This window comes from Phasianus colchicus, chromosome 6, assembly GCF_987193195.1.
Source record: "Phasianus colchicus chromosome 6, bPhaCol1.hap1.1, whole genome shotgun sequence".
Taxonomy (NCBI): domain Eukaryota; kingdom Metazoa; phylum Chordata; class Aves; order Galliformes; family Phasianidae; genus Phasianus; species Phasianus colchicus.
The window spans coordinates 13,260,783-13,279,428 of NC_143441.1; the positions used below are offsets into that span (position 1 = coordinate 13,260,783).

At 39.6% G+C, this 18,646-nt stretch overlaps 1 protein-coding gene across 5 annotated transcripts in view; it reads left to right on the forward strand.

Annotated features, from left to right (window-relative positions):
* Positions 1 to 8,490: 8,490 nt before the first annotated feature.
* Positions 8,491 to 18,646, forward strand: part of TOPAZ1 (testis and ovary specific TOPAZ 1) — a 48,266-nt gene continuing 38,110 nt past the window's right edge. For 2 of the 5 annotated variants that reach the window (XM_090142500.1, XM_090142501.1), the window contains exons 1-3: positions 9,754 to 11,353; positions 12,558 to 14,979; positions 17,764 to 17,831. In XM_090142500.1, coding sequence (XP_089998626.1) covers positions 10,240 to 11,353; positions 12,558 to 14,979; positions 17,764 to 17,831 — 3,604 coding nt within the window. In that variant the 5' untranslated portion in view covers positions 9,754 to 10,239. The other 3 variants (XM_090142502.1, XM_090142499.1, XM_090142498.1) reach the window with 3 other exon arrangements.

The following is an 18,646-nucleotide window of genomic DNA, read 5'->3' on the forward strand; positions in this document are numbered from 1 at the left end:
ATTTCTCCAAAACACTTTATGGTTCTGGAAAACAATTTATATCCTGAGAATTTCATAAAATAGTAGGAGAAAATGAGCATATTAATCATATGCATTCCTATCTGTAAGAACTTCTGGTACTTTAATGCAACATAGTTTAGTTTCCTCAAAATAAAAATAGTTTCATTTCATAAAAGGTACATTTTAATATTAAAGATTACTATAGTTGAATAATCTGAATGATATTTCTGATTCTGTTTCCAGCTCCTGTGAGCAACAACAGGAGTGAAAGTTGACCTGACCAACAGTGTTCCCTGAATCCAGCTGGAGACTACCAGTAGCAGTAGTAGCTTTACAGTATTAGAAGACAGATCTACATGCCCCAAATATTTTTTGAGTGCTAAATGAATTGGTCAATATTTAAAGGCCATACATGATTAAATTTTTCCTTCAGTTGCCCTGCACACATTTCTGCTGCTATTTCACACACACAGTACACGGTGGCAACCTGCAATCTCCACTGCTTGGTGCTGCACTGTGGGAATCAGATACCCATGAGAGTAGTTCCTGACCCAAATACTTGCAGTTTAAAAGGTCCCCAGGACATTGATATAGGTGTTGCTTTGAAAGACAACAGACACGAAACCTGAAGTGAGAGTTCAAACTAAGGTTTTGGGTTCATTGTATGAACTGTAGCTTTCATTCACATCGGGCATTCCTTTAGCATCTCTTTTCACAGAAAAGAAGACAGGGGCATTATGAAAATTGTTGGTGAGCCACTGACTTCAGGCAGCTTTATGGTCACTTTGAAATCCACGCATCCCCCTAGTGAGAGGACATGGTAAATGCAAAGATGCTCATTCTGAAACAAAGGGTCAGCCCAGGCTGCAGGGCCCAGAGGCTGTGCATAGGGCTGGGAACAAGGCCTCCCTGCTGCCTGCCCATCACATATGCCTCACACCTCTGCCTCCTTTTGTCATCTTAGCAGTGCCTTTGTTGGCTTGTGTCCTGCTATTTTTTTCTGGAGTTAACCAATACAAAAAAAAGCCATCATATTGCTCTGTGTGACCCCATGCGTAGCCTCTCAGCAGTGCGGTGTGCCTGGCTGTGCTGCAGGTTTCCAGGAGGCAGGTGAATACTGACATCTACCTCCTTCCCATTCCACAGTCGTCCGAAGGAGAGGACAAGGATATCAGAAAACAGGCCTCTGAAGAAGCAGTGTTAGAAATAAATACTCCACACAGTGTCCAGCCTTTTAAATGAGACAGTGATGTGTTAATTCATCTGTCCATTTTAGCAAATACAACCTCTAAAGTAAGGGAATACTGTGTTTACAGAAGTCTGTAATTAAACTGAAGTAAAATGTTAGCTAAAAATACCCAAACAGACTCACAGTTAGAAATAATCATTTGACTGTGGGTACACCTTTAAATTTGCTCAATGGCTAGGGATAGCAAGATAGTGAGACTACAGAGCGTGTTTAAGTGGCAAAATGCATGTGAAAATGAGATACAAAGGTTATTAGATCTTGTGAAGAGACAAGGCAGCAAGTATATCCCTGTGAAGGTGGTGCTTTCAGTCCAGTTTTGGCTTAGATGGGATCAGCTGAATAACTTCAGGCATCATTCTTAACCCACAGAAGGCAACAAACAGATTTCACTTGTGTTTTCTCAGATGCCTGAGTGTGCAATACAAATGCAAACTATCACCTGGCTCTTTTCAAGGTTCAAAACAGAATATGAAAAACAAACATATGCTGCAAGCATAAATTGCTATTAAAGGCATTTCTATCTACAAAAACAACTTTTTAAAAGTGTAAATAAGATATTATTTACATTTATTTGTAATTTTACTACACAGCTTAATCTACATGTAAGAATGCTTTTACTGTAAATCCACATGGACCAAGGAGGAGATTCACTCATGTGATGTGTCTGAATTTTCAGAATTATTCCAATATAGCTAATATTAGATGGTCAACTTAGATGTCAAAGTTAGCTGCTGACAAGAAATAATGCTAGATCTTTTAGAGCTGTGTTGCTTTCCTCTTTTACTTACAGGTACAACTGGGGCTCTTGATTTCAGTCCATAGAAACCCTTGTTCCTGTGTTAGGTCAAGTTGTGCTCTTAAACAGGTAAAAGCTTGACAGCTGGGCATGTGTAAAAGTTTGAATAGGATTCCGCAGAGTTCCCAAGGCTACGTAATTTGTGGTTGACTTTTAGCCTCATTCCTTTCTAAGCCTTCTGTAAGGAATGCAGCTTTTGTTAATAGCTTGTTGGTTTAAATAATTTTAATGGTAAATTTGTGTGGATGTCAAGTCTTGAGATATTTTCCAAATGAATCAGTTCTGTAAGTTAAAATGGGAAGAACAGTGAGAAAACTAACCTCATTTTCCCTGTAGCTCGAACGCATCTCATTAGCTTAAAAGACAATAGGAACTATAGACCACATTTCTTCTAACTGTTCCAGTTTTCAACAATTCATTTCCAATATTTCATAATTCTGATTTCTTGGAAGATGAACATTATATCCATTTCATCTTACAGTTTGGTTACAGTGAATAAGATCTGACTAACAAAAATGGGCAGGAGATATTACTTTGGTGTATTAATCCCTCCAGAAGAACAAGGATGATGTGCCGCATTCTTAATGCACACTGCATTTTGGTAGCAAGAACACAAGATACACAAAAATATTCTGTGCTCTAACAGTGCCTCTCCTGGTGTCCTTCTCAGCTGCAGTCCGATTATGAGCAACAAGGGCTCACAGCAGCTCAGCCAGCAGGCAGGTTAATGCCAATCAGCACAGACTGGAAGGAGCAATTTTGCTAGGAGGTCACAGCTGACAGGAAGGATGAAGAATTGTGGCCAGAATAAAAGATGTCTCCCATGATGCTCAGAAGGAAACAGAGGTCAGAATGCAGCTATTTTAGCTACGTGCTAATACAAAAGTAAGTAAAACTAGCACTGAATCATACTGTCTCAGATGAAGCTGTATTTTTGCTTCCTAAAATGCTAATTTAGCAGTGAAGCTCCAAGTTAAATTTGTTTCTATGCTTGTTGTGATCAGTGTCTGTTCCCCACTTTATAAAATGTTTCCAGCTATAGAGCAAGGCATTTTTTCCTATCAGATCTGGATTAACTGAGAAGCAGTCCTGAGAACCCGAGAACAGGTATTTGTTGGTTAAGCAAGGCAACTTTCCCAAATTTGAAGCATATGCGGTTATTTTTTGAAAAAAAAGCTCTTGCAAAAATCTTATCACCTCCCTGCATCCTCTTGTTCGTTCAGCATGCTCCAAGCTTCCAGCAAAGCATGGAGCAAGGCAGTACCAGCCAGCTCATTCAAATCCCCTCCACAAAGCTGAGGTTACTTTGCTGATGTCAAATTTCAGCGGCAAAATGGCAGGTGCAGACACAGGTCGAGCAGTAATGTTACCACCAGAAGGGGAAATACCTTTATGTCCTCACAGCTGCCTCAGAAATCCGCTAACACAGACACTTATTCAGGCTGCAAACAGTAATGTCACTTCGCAGCTGCTATCCAGGGTGCCCCAACTTCAGGAAACCATTAACAACAACACTGAGGCCTTCTGGCCACAAAGATCATAGAATGGCTTGGTTGGAAGGGACCTCAAGGATCATCAAGCTCCAACCCCCCCACCACAGGAAGGGCCACCAACCTCCAGATCTAGACCAGGTGCCCAGGGCCCCATCCAACCTGGCCTTGAGCACTTCCAGGGACTGGGCATCCACAACCTCTCAGGGCAGCCAGGGATAAAGCACTTCATCCAAACTCTTTGGATGAAGAACTTCCCTCCCTCAACTTAAAACCATTTCCCCTTGTCCTACCCTTGTGAAGAGTGGACTCCCCTCCTGTTTGTAGGCTCCCTTTAGGTACTGGAAGCCTGCAATTAGGTCACCCTGCACACCTCTCTTCTTCAGGCTGAACAAGCCCAGCTCCCTCAGCCTGTCTTTGTGGGGGAGGTGCTCCAGCCCCCTGTCATCTTTGTGGCCCTCCTCTGGACTATCTCCAACAGCTCCCTCTCTTTCTTGTATTGGAGGCCCCAGTTAGCAAGTGTAATTCCTATGAAAGCTCTCTGCTCACATGCATCTTCTCATAAGCTAGATATCCCCTGATAGCAAGTCCTGTCTGTAGCCCTACTGAAGAGCTTATAACCCACTGCTCTGTCAGCAGTAGCACAAGATCTGGAACCTGGCATATCTTTCTGTGGACACTGATACTTACTAAAGGCTAAGCCTAGTAGCTTTTTTCCTCCATGGACCATTTCTCATCTACACGGATGTCTGTCTTCATGAAATATGCAGAAATGTAATATTTCTGTGGTCTCCATCCCACCACAGTCAAATCTAGATGAAATGGCCCAATGTTCAGTACCTACTCAGCAGCCAGAAAGGAGTGACTGAAATAAATGGGCACACGTATACCAAGTGCAACACCAGTACTGCAGACAAGAAGAAAATTAACTATCCTACTGTTCTGACTTGTCTACTGAGCAGTGACACTCCTGTTAATGTGTAATAATCACTTACTGTCAGCCTTATTTCTAATAGAAAGCTTTTGAAAGAACTTCTGAAAGAGAATCTCTTTCCATAGTTTACCCTGGTTGTGCCAGTGGGTAATGTTTAGTGGTGAAACCAGCGCATTAAAACAGTTGTATGCTGCTTTTGTTGGAGGAAGCTTTATAATCAGTCAGTTGCTCATTTCAGTCAGCATGACTGAAAAAATTATTTCTCATCAACTGCAGAAGGTTTTTGCATTGTTAGAGAGTAATACTGTCTCCAAAGAGAAAAACGTGAGCATTAGACCTGCACCTCAGAAAAAGTCCCATTCAAGTTCTGAAAACATACAGTAACAGCAAATACACTCCACAGGTTTAAAAGCAATAAAATTGTAGAATACATTGATGGATGTGGAGTGATCCGATGATTATGGATGAAGCGTCCAAGGGAAAATAAAGATACAGAAAGATATTCCGACTGTAAAGCTTCACGTTTTGTGTGTCAGCCACCTCAATGTTATTAAATAGACTTCAATGTAAGGTCTTTATGGATGGCCACAGTATAAAAAACTGAAACTAGGAGCCAGTCAGTGAGGTTAGTTCAGTGTCCAGCAGCCAGATTAATTAGGATTTGGATTTGGATTCTGGTTTGCCACTGATCAGTGTCAGCACCCAAAGTTCAGGGCTCTTGTAGCTTTTTTTCCTAAGAGTACTGCTGAAGATGCTCCTGCACGTTTTCTTCAGTCAATCTGAACCACAAGTAAGTTCTCACCACATTCTGTCTTCATCACATCACTCTTTCTTGTTAAGGGTGATTTTCTGAAGCAATTTGCTTTTCCCAGGTTATTTACTATTTATTACGCTCCGCTTATTCTACCGCTACTGTTTCTACCTCCATGGCTTTTCTAGCTCTGATCCACCAAATTTAAATTTCTTTTCCTCTTTTTTAAACATTTTTTTCATTCAGAAATCATATTTCCAAGTCCTTTTTGGCAGTGAGATGGAGGTGTCATGTACTTGCTAGACTGCAGATGCCTTCCTCTTACGTTCAACATCTTTTTCATGCAGCCACTAAAAGAAGCTGATTCTGAAGACAGATTCAGTGGTAGGTATGTGGCTATGTACCATATAGTTAAAGCAAAGGTATATTTTATTTAGATAATTTTAACATAATTTGAGAGTTAATTTGTATTCTCCTGCTTGATTGGTTAACTTCTCTACTGAATCTGTATTTTCTGAATTTCAAATTCCAGCTAATTAGTTTATTTCTTAAACTCCAACCAGGAGAGGTTGTATTTTTATTTTTTTATTTTTTTTTTTAAAAAAAAAAAGGGAAATGAATACAATGAATTTAATGAATTTTAACCTAAAGCAGCAATTCCCTCATGGAGACTTAAAACTGATTAGTGCCACTTTCTACAGTGTTCAGATCAGAAATTATCATGAAGATAGCTGGTCAAGCAGCATGATTACAAACATGTATATATTAAAGGCAAATGGCACAGATGACTTTCACGCTCTGCAAAAGCTCAGTGTGAGAGGTCCTTATTCCTTCTAAGACCATCCTTAGCCAAAAACTGAAGCAGTGCAAAATGTGCCAGAGGGAAACATTGATTCCACGCAATCAATAACTTTGATTTTCATGCTGTAATTCAATAATAAATTAGGAATCAGAGGATTTACCAAAAAAAGCCAGATGGTCCATTATGAAATACACCAGCTGTCCTTTCTCCTCCAATGTCTCATTTTAAACTAGTGGAAAATGCAGTTACTTTAATCTACTCTGTATGGTCTTATAATAAAAAACAGCAACCAAAATAATGGTTGAAATACCAGCCACTCACTGCATTCTCATAGTCTACCCTCATATGTCACACAGTGTAATTACTTTGCAAAGCAGATTACATATCTCCACTGAGGTACCTCTGCTTTCAACACCGTAGTGGCTGTACATCAATTAATAGCTGTGCTATTACTATATTTATTTCTAACAATGTCAGCAGTGAGCTCTGGTTTCCAAGTGTATTCATTGGTATCCAAATGTGACTCCTGTCTATCAGTGTTCAAGGTGATAGTGCAGACAAACAGACAAAGATCCTTTAGTATGAGTCAAAGACAGTTTTAGAGAGATCTAAACATATCACAAATATGTATGGAAACACCTTAATTCAACTGCAAGCAATAAACCTTTTTCCAAAATGCCCACATATTTGAATGGAAGGCAGGGAGGAAAGAAGTTACTTAAATCAAATTTGTATTTAATATCTTTGGGTGCTAACTTTGGAAAACCAATACGTAAGAACTGCAAAAGAATAATCCTTGGGGTTGTAGAAGGATACTTTCTTAGACACCCTGGACTAAAACTCTCCCCTACTTGGTTTTAGTTGTATTACTTACGGGGTTAATTTGGCATACTTTGGGAATGTAACAGACTATGCACTTTCTTCACGTCTCAGTCTCAATTATTACAGCACAGCCAAAAACTTCATGCTGAGGTTTCCTGGAGTTAACCAATCTATCCCTCAGCCAAACATGAAGATGTAAGCAGTGCAAAAGGAAGCAGTCCAGCGCGATGTTTTTCACATTGCCTCACCAAAGAGAGAAAAGACAATTCATTTTTAAGATGTTTCCAGTTCCTTAAAGAAGACTTAATTCCTGTTGCTAGGTGAGTGTACCAGCAATGTCTAAATACAGCCCAGTAAAATTTGTGTGGGATTTACCTATGTAGCTGTGATTTATGTGTTTCTAAATATCAGCCCTTCAAAAACTCAGGGAAAGCTGGTCAAATATACCAGTGTTAGATCTGCAGCCACATCTTCTCCACACTGGTAATGTAAATGATGTTGTCTGGGAGGCTAAGAACAAACAGTTGCTTCTCTTGTCCCATCCCTGGAGGCATTTCAGGCCAGGTGGATGGGGCCCTGGGCAGCCTGATTTAGGGGTTGGCAACCTGGTCATGGCAGAGAGTTGGAGCTCAATGATCTTTAAGGTCCCTTCCAACCCAAGCCATTCTGTGATTCTCTGAGAAAAGAAAAAATGAGTAATTTCATCGACTTGACATAAATCGAGTCACATAAATTCCTTTCTCGCTCTTGGAAACTGACAGTCACCTCCGAGTATATCAGATATTCTGAAAAAATATATATTTCTTCCCTATTTATTTTCATACGCACAGTACCCAGTATTTGTGACTGTTTAAGTGTCTAGGATGAACAAGAAACCAGTGAAGCACAGAAACAGATAGCAAAAGCTGAATTAGCTTTAAAGCTTAGATATGGTAACGAGGCATACCGCTTACAAAACATAGGAGAAGCAAGCATTTATCTTTATTTCCAAATAAGACAGAATTTCAGAATATAAGTTTAAACATCTACTGTTGCATTACTAATTCAAATGTTCAAATATGGAAATAACACATTTCCCCCCCCCTTAAGCTGTTTGTTTAATTTTTCAGTAATTTACACTTCATTAATCTACAGTTTCTATAAATGTTTCACACCATTGGTTTTGTTTATTTTTAATAATATGACTTTGTATTAAATCTCTGTCTCTTATTTTAGGCATTTTTAAAAGACAGTTACCTTGATCCACTCTGAAGGATAATGTTTATACTACCCCTCCTTAGAATATTTTTAACTGAATGCAATCTGTTTTTTAACATAATCCACAGCTGCTTCAGAATGTCCTTTCTGAGGCTCTAGTCCTTTTTTTTTTCGAAGGGCTTTCATGAAGAATGTCTTTAGTATTCATTTCAAGTACGTTTTTATCCATTTCATAAAAATCTGGTCTGACTAAAGTTCTTATTATTGTAAATAACTGACTGGATACTCAATCTTGAAAATGATACTAGAAAGCAGTAAGCTAATTCAAATGCAGTTTTTCCAGATTCCCTCTAATACTGCTTTTTGGCTCATTTTGTTGTATTGCTACTAAAATTAAAGTATATAACACATATTGGAGCTCGAAAAGGTTGAATTTTGCCAGTGATGAATGTTTTATCTAACAGGCATCCTGCAGCACGCTGAAGATGGTAGGTGTTGCGTAGTTAGCTTTTACTTTACTTTACTTGGTGACTTTACTGTCGCCAAGATCTGAAGCACAGCACCAAGCTGAAGGAAAAAAAAAAAAGGCTAAAAATTCTGTATTTTCTGCTTTGGTAAGTTTCAGTGTGTCACTCACTAACTTTTTTGTACTTCACCATGCACATGCAACATAATGTTATAAGGAGAAAGATTTCAAGCCTGTCTTTTATTTCACAGAATTGCAAAATTGTTAGAGTTGGAAGAGACCTCTGCAAATCATCTGGTCCAAACCCCTGCTGAAGCAAAATCCCTACAGTAGATTGCACAGGAAAATGTCCAGGTGGGTCTTTGAATATCTCCAGAGAAAGAAACTCCACAATCTCTCTGGGCAGCCTGTTTCAGCGCTCACAGTAAAGTTCTTCTTCATATTTACATGGAACTTCATTTCCTCACTTCTGGAGCAGTTTTCCCACCAGACACTGTTCCTGTCTTTATTTGGATAGTGCTATATTATCCCTATCTGCAGATGGAAATACAGGGTGATTTAACCACAGTTGTACTGCAGGCCAATGCTAGTTGGTTTGGACTCCAAGGACACCCGTACTCTTCAAGTACTTCCATATCACAGCACCACACTTCCAGAAAGGGGAGAGACAACAAAATTCCTGGGGTTGGACTGGATGATCTCCAGAGGTCTTTTCCAACCCCTATAATTCTGTGACTCTTCTCTGTGCGCAGATCCTGGGGCTAATCCCCAGGCAGAAACAGACTGCTTCCTCGGATGCCATTTATGAGCATCTATCTGCCTTTATGCTGATCCCATTGTTGGTTTTAAAATGATACCTTCCTAAATTTTGGCATTTATGATTTTCCTGGTGTTCACCACAGAGACTCCATCTTCAACAGCATTTTGTAATATAATTTCTATGTGTTCAGGTTCTCACACAGTAAATGATTCTGAAACTTTGGTGGCATCAATTTGTGTTGGAGCTACTACTACAGTTGAAGCCTAAAAGTCAATTTTGTCTGTTTTCTGCCTATACAGTCTGACTATTTCATCTACTTTGTCCCAAAACGCCTCATTTGAAATACAGAGCCTATGTAAACTACCAGTACACAACCAAGTACATCCCCCTCGATTAAAGAGAGTTGGGATATCTGTTTTTTTCCACTCAGGTCTGGCCGACTTTGACGTTTTCAGCCACCTGGTGTTTCAGAGGCTTCGGTAATTCCACAATAAAACCTCGGCACATCAGCCCCCGCCCGGCGAAGCGCCGCTGCCGCCTTTCCACACTCCTACGGCGCAGGGCCTCGCAGGGGCGCGGCGGAGCGTCCCTCACGCCGCCCGGGCCGCCATGACGCGGCGCGGAGGGAGGCAGCCCTTCTTCGTGAGCTGCTCGTCGCTGGCGGGAGGCGCTGGGCCTTGAGAGACGGAGCAGCGAACTGAGAAGTGGCGAGGGACCCGCAGTGCGGGGAGGGGGGTGGGAGGCGGCAGAGTCGGTGGTGGTATCTGTCTGTGAGGCAGTAGGGAGGCGTGGGGTGGGAAGTGGCTGTGGGCTCGCAGGTTGTGCTTCTCTCGGGCCAGGCTCTGCTGCGGCAGGAGAAAGTTGTGCTCCCTTCCTGCTCGGGCCTGCGCTTCTCAGGGCCCAGGCTAGGCAGCGTGCTGGTAGAGGTGTGCGGGCGTGTGGGGTTTGCAGGGCTTGGTGGTGTCCCGCACAATGCCGCAGTTAAGATCTGGGAAGGTGGTCGGGGCTGAGACACTGCTTGCTCTCCGGGGTGCAGAGGTGGGGTGTGAGCTAGGGAAGCAGGTGGCGGTGGAGCTGAGTCCTCAGCTGCCATCAGAGAGGGAACCTGAGCAGCCCTCACCTTCACGTTCCCAACCTGCTGCACACTCTGGAGGTTCCTCTGAGCAGCTTTCTTTTCTTGTGTCTGTGCAGAAAGAGCAAGCCAAGAGTAGGCAGAGGCCAGGTGGTAAGAAAAACAAGGGGATACAGAGCAGGGTGTCTTTTAAAAGGAAGAATGGTTCTGCTCTGCAGGTATCAGACAGTGCTGTGTGTGAAGGTGGGCAAGCAGCCATAGTAGCAGGAGCATGTTTGGAAAAGACTGTAGGCAAAGAGACAGGACAAGGTCAGCAGTCATTTTGCTTAGGAACTGACTTGCAGAATACCTTGTCTGGAAAGACTGGCAGCCCAGAAAGACCAAACCTCTCTGGTTTCCAGGACAATAAAAGACCTTCAGGAAAAAAACGCAAGCATTCCTATATGGAATTGAAATTGCAAATCCCAGCCTTGGAGGAGGATCTTGAGAGGACAGAGGGGCATAGTGTTGTTTCCTGTTTGTCAGAACCTGAGGTGCTGCAGCCTAGAAAGGGTGTGTGTAGTACTGAAATGAAAGGCACTGCCTCCTTAATGATACTGAATCTGCAAATCCCAGATCTTAAGAGTTTGGGGACTGAGGAGTCTTTCTTGTCTGAACCAAAACCTCGGGAAGTGGTGAGTAACCCAGAGAGTACGGATGGGTGTTCCTTAGAAGGGCTGAAAAAGCCAAAGAAGGGAGGAAAGAGATACTTGACAAAGAAAGGCAGGCAGTCTTTGGTGAAATCAGAACTACAGGGGCCAAAATCTGCCCTGCTAGAGCTGTATACACAGTGTGTGGAGTCCAAGGAAAACCCTGCAGGTCTGACAGAGGAAGACTCATTGCCATTACTATGTGTGCAGGGCTTAAGTGGCCAAGAACAATCAGCAATTGGAGGAGAGCAGCGCAAGTGTTGCGTCGTAGAACATCAACTGAGCTCAGACCTTCAGAAAGGAGCAGATAGCGTGCAAGAAAGTGGTAAGCATTTGTCCCCCATTGTAGAATTACAGGTCTAGAATTTGGGCTTTCAGGACAAGGGACTGGTGCTGCAGTAAGACCTCATTAGAAACTTAAAACAGGAAATAATTTTACTTCTGCATTGGAAATGACTTTGAAGGACAAAGTCATGCAGACAGGAAAGAGTGGTGTGTATCCTGTCTCAAAGAGCCTGTTAACATGTGGCCAGTCACTTAGCTCTTATCTCTACACTTCTTGAGATGGGGACTTTAGGAAGGGAGAAGCTTTTTTGAAGTAGAAAAGAGGTCATTTAGCCCAGAAGAGAGTAAACTATGTTACCTAGGGGTGAATGGGGAAAGTAAGGGGTATCAGAAGCAGCAGGCCCTGACTAAGAGTTTTAGATTTTATTTTGTGAGAATTTTAAGAGAATTATATCAGGTGAACAGTTCTGGAATAGGGCTTTAAAAAATCTCCTTTTTTCAGGACAGTTATCTGTAAGACATTATTTCTGTTTTAAAAATGAATATATTCAAATGACAAACATTTGCTGTAGGTTATTAATAAATATTTAATCTAGATACCATATCCTGAAAAAAATGAGATATTAAAATTGTTTTACTTTGAAAATTGAGATCTTAACAAAATTTTACCAGTATGTTCTCAAGTTAATTCTCCGTATTTTTGCATGTGGAGTTTACAGAATCTGTATTTGCTCTGAAGTAAAAAGTATTTTACAGAATTGCAAGTCCTGGAATTTTCTTGGATCTGTGACAGTGTTAGGCATTTAATTGGACTATATATCTGAAATAAATGGCCATATTATTATGTTTATAAGCTTTTCTATTACAGAGAATGTATTGTGTAAACAAAAGATTTGTAAGACTGATTGTGCAAATGCCATCAGCATTTTCTTGGCAGACTTGCTGTAATTGGTTTCCACCCATTTTAAATATACAGCTTCCACTGACCTTTCAACATCTTCAGGTTCTGTTGTTTATCTGTACATTTTCTGAAGACAACATAATTTGATACTCTTAAGGCTGCTAACAGTGCTTACTTAAAGAAAAAAAATGGTGAAATGCAACTGAAATGTTTTTACCTAATGTAGTGTTATGCTCTTTACTAACCTTGACTGTTCTTTGTTCTTTTTGTAAAATTCTGCAATAGGGTTGTTGTTATTTTCCTGTAGTGTGCTCTTTAATGAGATTGCTTTGTTTCTGAGCAGCAAAGAAAAAACAGAAAAAAAATAAACAGAATTCAGGTATACAAGCAATGAAGAAGTGTAAGGCAAATCTAATGAGATCAGAAAATCCCTGCGAAAAGGAATCTCACTTCTTGGAATCTCCTGCAGTTGATGCTTTAAGTGAGACACAAAGCAAGATTTTTCTGTGTCATTCTGAAACTAAAAAGTCTGGTGTGCAGCTTAAAAAAAGGAAACCCAGAACTGATTCTATCAAGTGTTTGCAGAATCTTAGCTTAACTGCAGCTGAAAAAGTGATAAATGCAGAACATGATGATACAGAGAATAGTAGAAACAGCCTAAACAACTGTAACAGCTTGCTTGATGTAACAAGGAAGAATCCATTTGTAAGGTTAGAGGCCTGTAGTTGCATCAACACATTGGTAAAATCTTCGATGAATGGAGCTACCAGCACCTTTAGTGTAAGTGGATTCTTCCATAAAGCCCAGGATGAGAGGAATTCCATTAGTCCTGGCGATACTATAGAACGGAGTGATATAAATTGCAGCACTAATAGAATGCAAGATGAGGGATCACTCATAAAAGATAGTTTAGTGTTTAATAAAGAAGTAAAAGCTCAGCATAAAGGGCATTTTTTGTGCAACCGGAGTAGAAACAGTAAGTTCTCAAGTGAAAAAAAATGTAATACTGTTAGAAAAAGTAGAAGAAAGATGAAAATCACGGAGATGTCAGCCGTGCAGACTGTTTTCCCAAATGTTACTAATGAATACAGTAAGCGTGAGTTACCAGCAGAAGCAGCAGTTGCCTCTTCAGACTCCTCTGCAACCTTAGGACTAAATAATAAAGAAACAGATCTGTCAAATTTGTGTGATTGTGCATCTCATCTATGTACAGAAAGCAATACTTGTGAAGCACAAAAGAGTAGAAAGAATAGGAGAAAGAAGAGTACTAAATTACTTGCAATTGAAGATGGCTGTAAGACATCTGATCTGTCTGGAGTAGCAGAAAGAAAAGATTCAAACATTGTGGCATCACAGTGCCATTCTGCTACTTCAAGTAGCCTGAGATCACTATCTCATGCCCATAGTGTTTCTAATCATCACAACAGTGTGATGGATGAAAAATTAAATAAAGTTAAAAAGAAATTGAAGCAGTTTACCTGTCAAAGAGCAATACCCATGACTGGCAAGCATGTTTGGCCTATTGAATCTTGTGCCAGGACTTCTGGATGGGTCCCTGAAAGTCATGGGTCTGTCTCAGAAGGAAAAATAATTTTAAGTCCAGTCTTTGCAGAGTCCTCTGATGAAAGCGGTGTCAAAACTATAGGAAACAGTGCTGTGACAGGGAGTTTCAGACCGTTGGTTTTGCATACGTCATTGGCAGAAGTTAACAAAGAACCTACGCATAACATAATGGATCTAAACACTGACTGTGTAACTTCAGTTGAAATCTCAGAATCTTCTGTGGGTATTTATGAGACTTGTAGAATGAGCAATGAAAATGCAGAATCACCAGTTAATATGGTTAAAAGTGCTGTGTCTTTTAACCCTGATGATATGCAAGAAGATAAAGCAACCTCCAATTTTACAAGTGCAAAAGATAAAGGAGCTGCATCAAAGAGAAACCCGTCTGTGGCAGGCCAGAATAGTGCATTTAAAGGAAAACGAAACAGAGTAAACTTAGATCATAAGGCATCAGTTGTGAACCAGATGCTTTCTGATTTAAAACAAACAACAGTACTAAACACCAGAAACCTGACAAATTTCAAAATACCTTTACGCAGAAACAAACCTGAATCTGGGACATTGGAACCTGTCAGTTCATTTGAGAGTAAAACCTGTAGCCCACCAGAGCTTGATAGCACTAGTATTTCAGGAAGTCAGAAAAGAGATGAGAAAACTACCTTGATGCAGGTGAAGCAGCAGCTTCTTCCTGTAGTAAGTGATGCTGTATCTTCAGCTTCCATGAAGAAAAAAGCTGATGATGGCTCTGAAAAGCTTTCAGATGAGATGTCCGCACTCCCTGATCCTGTCTTTTTATATCCATGTCCTCCTGAGAGACAGATAAAATCATCTTCATCTGAGTTCTGTGGTACTGAATTTGTATGGAAATCAGAGGTTTCACATCATTCAGGGGATGCAGTTGACCACCGTGTTGCATTAGAAATACATGATGATAGCAAATCAAAAGTCAATCTTCCAGAACACAAAAGTGAAAAGTTTCCAGATGTTCTTGAAGCTTACAACAAAGATGTTCTTGTCATTGATGTGATCCAGGATGACCCTGATCTTTTTGGAACCAGTGGCGAAGAGGAGCTTACAGTCACAGACAGTGAAAATTGTCCTGCAAAGGCATGCTGTTCTAGCATCCTCATTAAAGAGGAAAAGCAATATCCCGAGTGTGCTGTTACTTCAGAAAACAGTCATTCAGTAAACGGTAATTTTAGGTATGCTTATTTTTCTGCTTTATGACAATAATGCTAAGTACTTTAACCTCATATTGATACACTTTGGTTGTAGTAGTCAGTCTTCCTAAGTGTCAGAGCTTGATTGTGGTATGGTAGTTCTCTGAGTGCAAATAAATTTTTCTGGTTTTTGTTTTGGTTTGTTGTTTGTTTTAAAGAACTAGGATAAACTCTGAATGGAAGGAGTACCTAATCCTCAAGCATTGGTATAGATGAAGTGAAATATGAAATATAAGCAAAGCTGATTATTAAGAATAATTGTCTTAATAACTAATTATTTTTGAGTATCTGACTTAAGCAGTATCCCTTTGAGAGTAGATTTGAATGTAAATTCGTACAGTATTTATGTCTTTTTTCTAGATGTAGCGTATTCTTTTACTGAGTCTGTATGAGAAAGCGACTGTCTCCACAGTAGCGTTCCATTCTGAATTTCTCTATCGACACTTCTCTTCTACAACCACACATGAATAATTCTCAAATCTGTAATTTGGCTAACATGTTATAGTTATTTGGGATCCTGCATCTTTATTCAGCAAGTGTGTAATATGCATTTGTAGGCATTTGTGTTTTTCTGGATTTAGAAGTGATAATAAAAGTCAGGTGGGGCAACAAGCTTTTATAAATCAAGCCATAGTGCTTTGTGTGGTAGGCCTTCCAGTATGTGAAGGGACCTACAGGAAAGCTAGGGAGGGATTTTTTATAAGGGTATATAGCAACTGGACAAGGGGAAATAGCTTTTAACTGAAGAGGGCAGATTTAGACTAGGTGTTAGGAAGAAATTCTTTACTGTGAGGGTGGTGAGACACTGGAACAGAGAGCTTGTGGATACCCCCTCCCTGGAAGCATTCAAGGCCAGGCTGGATGGGGCTTTGAGCAACCTAGAGGGAGATGTCCCTGCCTATAGCAGGGGGTTGGAACTAGGTGGTCTTAAAGGTCCCTTCCAACCCAAACCATTCTATGATTCCATTCTGTGATTAATTCATCAACTCTGTAGTCTTGTTTTCTCTCTAAGCTCTGATACTTTTCTTTGATAAAGGAGTTTTAAGATTAAATTCTTTCAGTTGGAACTGCACAAGAATTTTATCTGAAAATTAGGGTTTTTTATTGATGGGTGTTTTATTTTCTTTCTCTGTGCTTTCTGGGTAACTTTAGGTTATCTTTATTTTAAACGATACTTTAACTTTTTCCAGTGTTGCACCATCTAATAATTTGGGTTTTTTTCTGTGTGTCTTTGCACTTCTTATCCTTTTCCTGTCACTAAGCTCACAAGAGAGAGGAAGGGAATCTTCATCAGTGTGCCAACCAGTTTTTTAGACATGAGAATATTAAGCTTCTTTTTTTAATATAAAAAATACTTCTGCATAAGCAAACCTGTGAAGAGCAGTACTCAGATGGTTTGTCTTTAGTAGGAGCATCCAACTTCTTAAGAAGCAGTTAGACTGTGTCATAACAAATTTGTTAGTATGAGTATCTACTTTGTGCACAAGGCGACTACCTCTGACAGAGCATCAATACCCTTTCTTGCTTTTAGGACACTTCTGCTTTTCACTTTCCTCCTTTCAAGTAAAACTCACAAAATTTAATCCTTTTTCAAATGCAGAGTAGCAAACTGAGCTACACTGGTTAACACAGCTTGTGCTGTAATCAGCAGCAGCATGCAAGATCATTCTGCATTCACTACTCAAACTCTGACATGATCCAGTCTGTCCTCATTTCCAGAACTCTAAAATGCATTGACTTCTTAAGGTTCTGTCAGTGCTCTTAGATTTGCTCTTAGATTGTGATAGATGCAGCATGCTGTATGTGATGGAGGCACCTTCTTGACAAGAACTTAAATGTGGCTCCTGTAAATGTTCCACATAGCAAAATCTGGTAAAGATTTGGAAACAGCTTCTGACCATGAAGATTTCAGTCTCTTGACTCTGTTATGTATTTTCCATTAAAAAAAAAAAAAAAAAAAGTTTGTGATGACGATAGCTTTCTGAAACTATCTGCACTGCAATTTGAAAGAAGAATAGTTGATATAGGCAAAATCACTCAACCTCTGCATTTCCTATAAATGCATGGGAGAGAGAGGAAATAAGTTTACAGAGAACCTGAGTACCTGATTCTGAGAAGAATCCCTCCTATTTCTGCAGACTTGCTGTGGCATAATTAAAATCTGCTTCTTAATAATTTTTGTAGACCTATGTAGATATTTGTACCTCAGTGTTGCATAGTTCAAAGTTGCACATACTGGGGAACTGTTGTTTTCACTAGGTTCTTGCAAATTGCCGTTCTTTTTTCCAACTATTCTTTAAAATAAGTGAGCTAAGTATCTCTCTACAAACAGAAGTTTTTCTTGCTGTCTTTAGGATTCATTGTTATGCAAAATATCTTGAATGTAAAATTACTATAAATCACATTTCTTTATTTCAGACTCATGAATTGGTTTGTTAGTATGCTCTTTCAATAATGTACTGTATAGAAAAGATTCCCTTTTTCAATAGTTTAAGCAAAGGTGAAAGGAGGTGATGAGATTTTAGTAGAAAATTTGGATTTGGAAATGCCCCTTAGCTTTTCTTACCATATTTACATGTACATTTATGGGAATAAACATAAAACAGCCAAAAGAGATTTAAGAACACTCTAATGAAGGTGGTGTGTTGTAAGTAAGGATCTGTTCATAGCTAAAAGCATTACTGAGAACTTTAATTGTATGTAACTAGTTAGATTAATTCTGTTTTGCAAGATGAGAATGTTAAGTACACCTTTTGTTCAAAACAGAGATGTTAATATACAAGAATCTGGAAAGTTGTATGATGCTGAAAATTCATGGGATTTGATGCTAAAAGGTAAGCATTTTTAGAAGTTTTTGAACATGTAATGAAGAAGAAAGTAACCACAAAGATATTCAGGGGGAAAACCTAGAATTTATATTTTCCATATAAAATGAGAATGTCTTTTATTGTAACACTGATTTCCCAATTATATGAAATGCAGGTCTTTTGAAATGATACAAATCTCCTACAAGAACATCTAACATCTTTTTCTGTGATTCCTGTGTGTTGATTGTACCCTTTTGACATCCCTTGCTCTTTAACCAAGAGTTTCTGTTAGTTGATTAGACAGTAGTAGGATATACTGAGTGTTTTCATATTACTGTGTTAAGTTCATGTTGAAGGAGTAAGGGTTTGGGCAGAAGTAGTATCCTGGAAGAAAAAGGAGTGAATTTCCCCTTGGGAATAATGAGAGGAGAAAAGGTTTAACATCTTAGTGATTAGAAGGCAAAAATGAAAGGTAATGAGGGTTTAAGAGCTAATACACCAAGACCTCAGACACCAAGAGAAGCAGGGAGCAGGTCTACAGCTAAAGACCTCTTACCTTGTAAGTAGGGTACATATTGTAGCATCTGCAGAACTGAGGTGATTGAAACCAAACCTGGAAGCAAGTCCTGTGCTATTCAGTAACTTCTGTGTTTGTTTAAACTGATTGTTGTTTTACATCATATTCAAATAAAATTAGAGGCCAAAAAATTTTGAGTCTTCTTGTGCTGAAAACAAAAAAAAAGGTTTAAGCAGCTCCTTCTTCCCAGGTCTGATTAATGTAGCATTTCATCACACACTTAAGTAACCTCATTCACATCAATCTATGCTTGATTTATGACTTC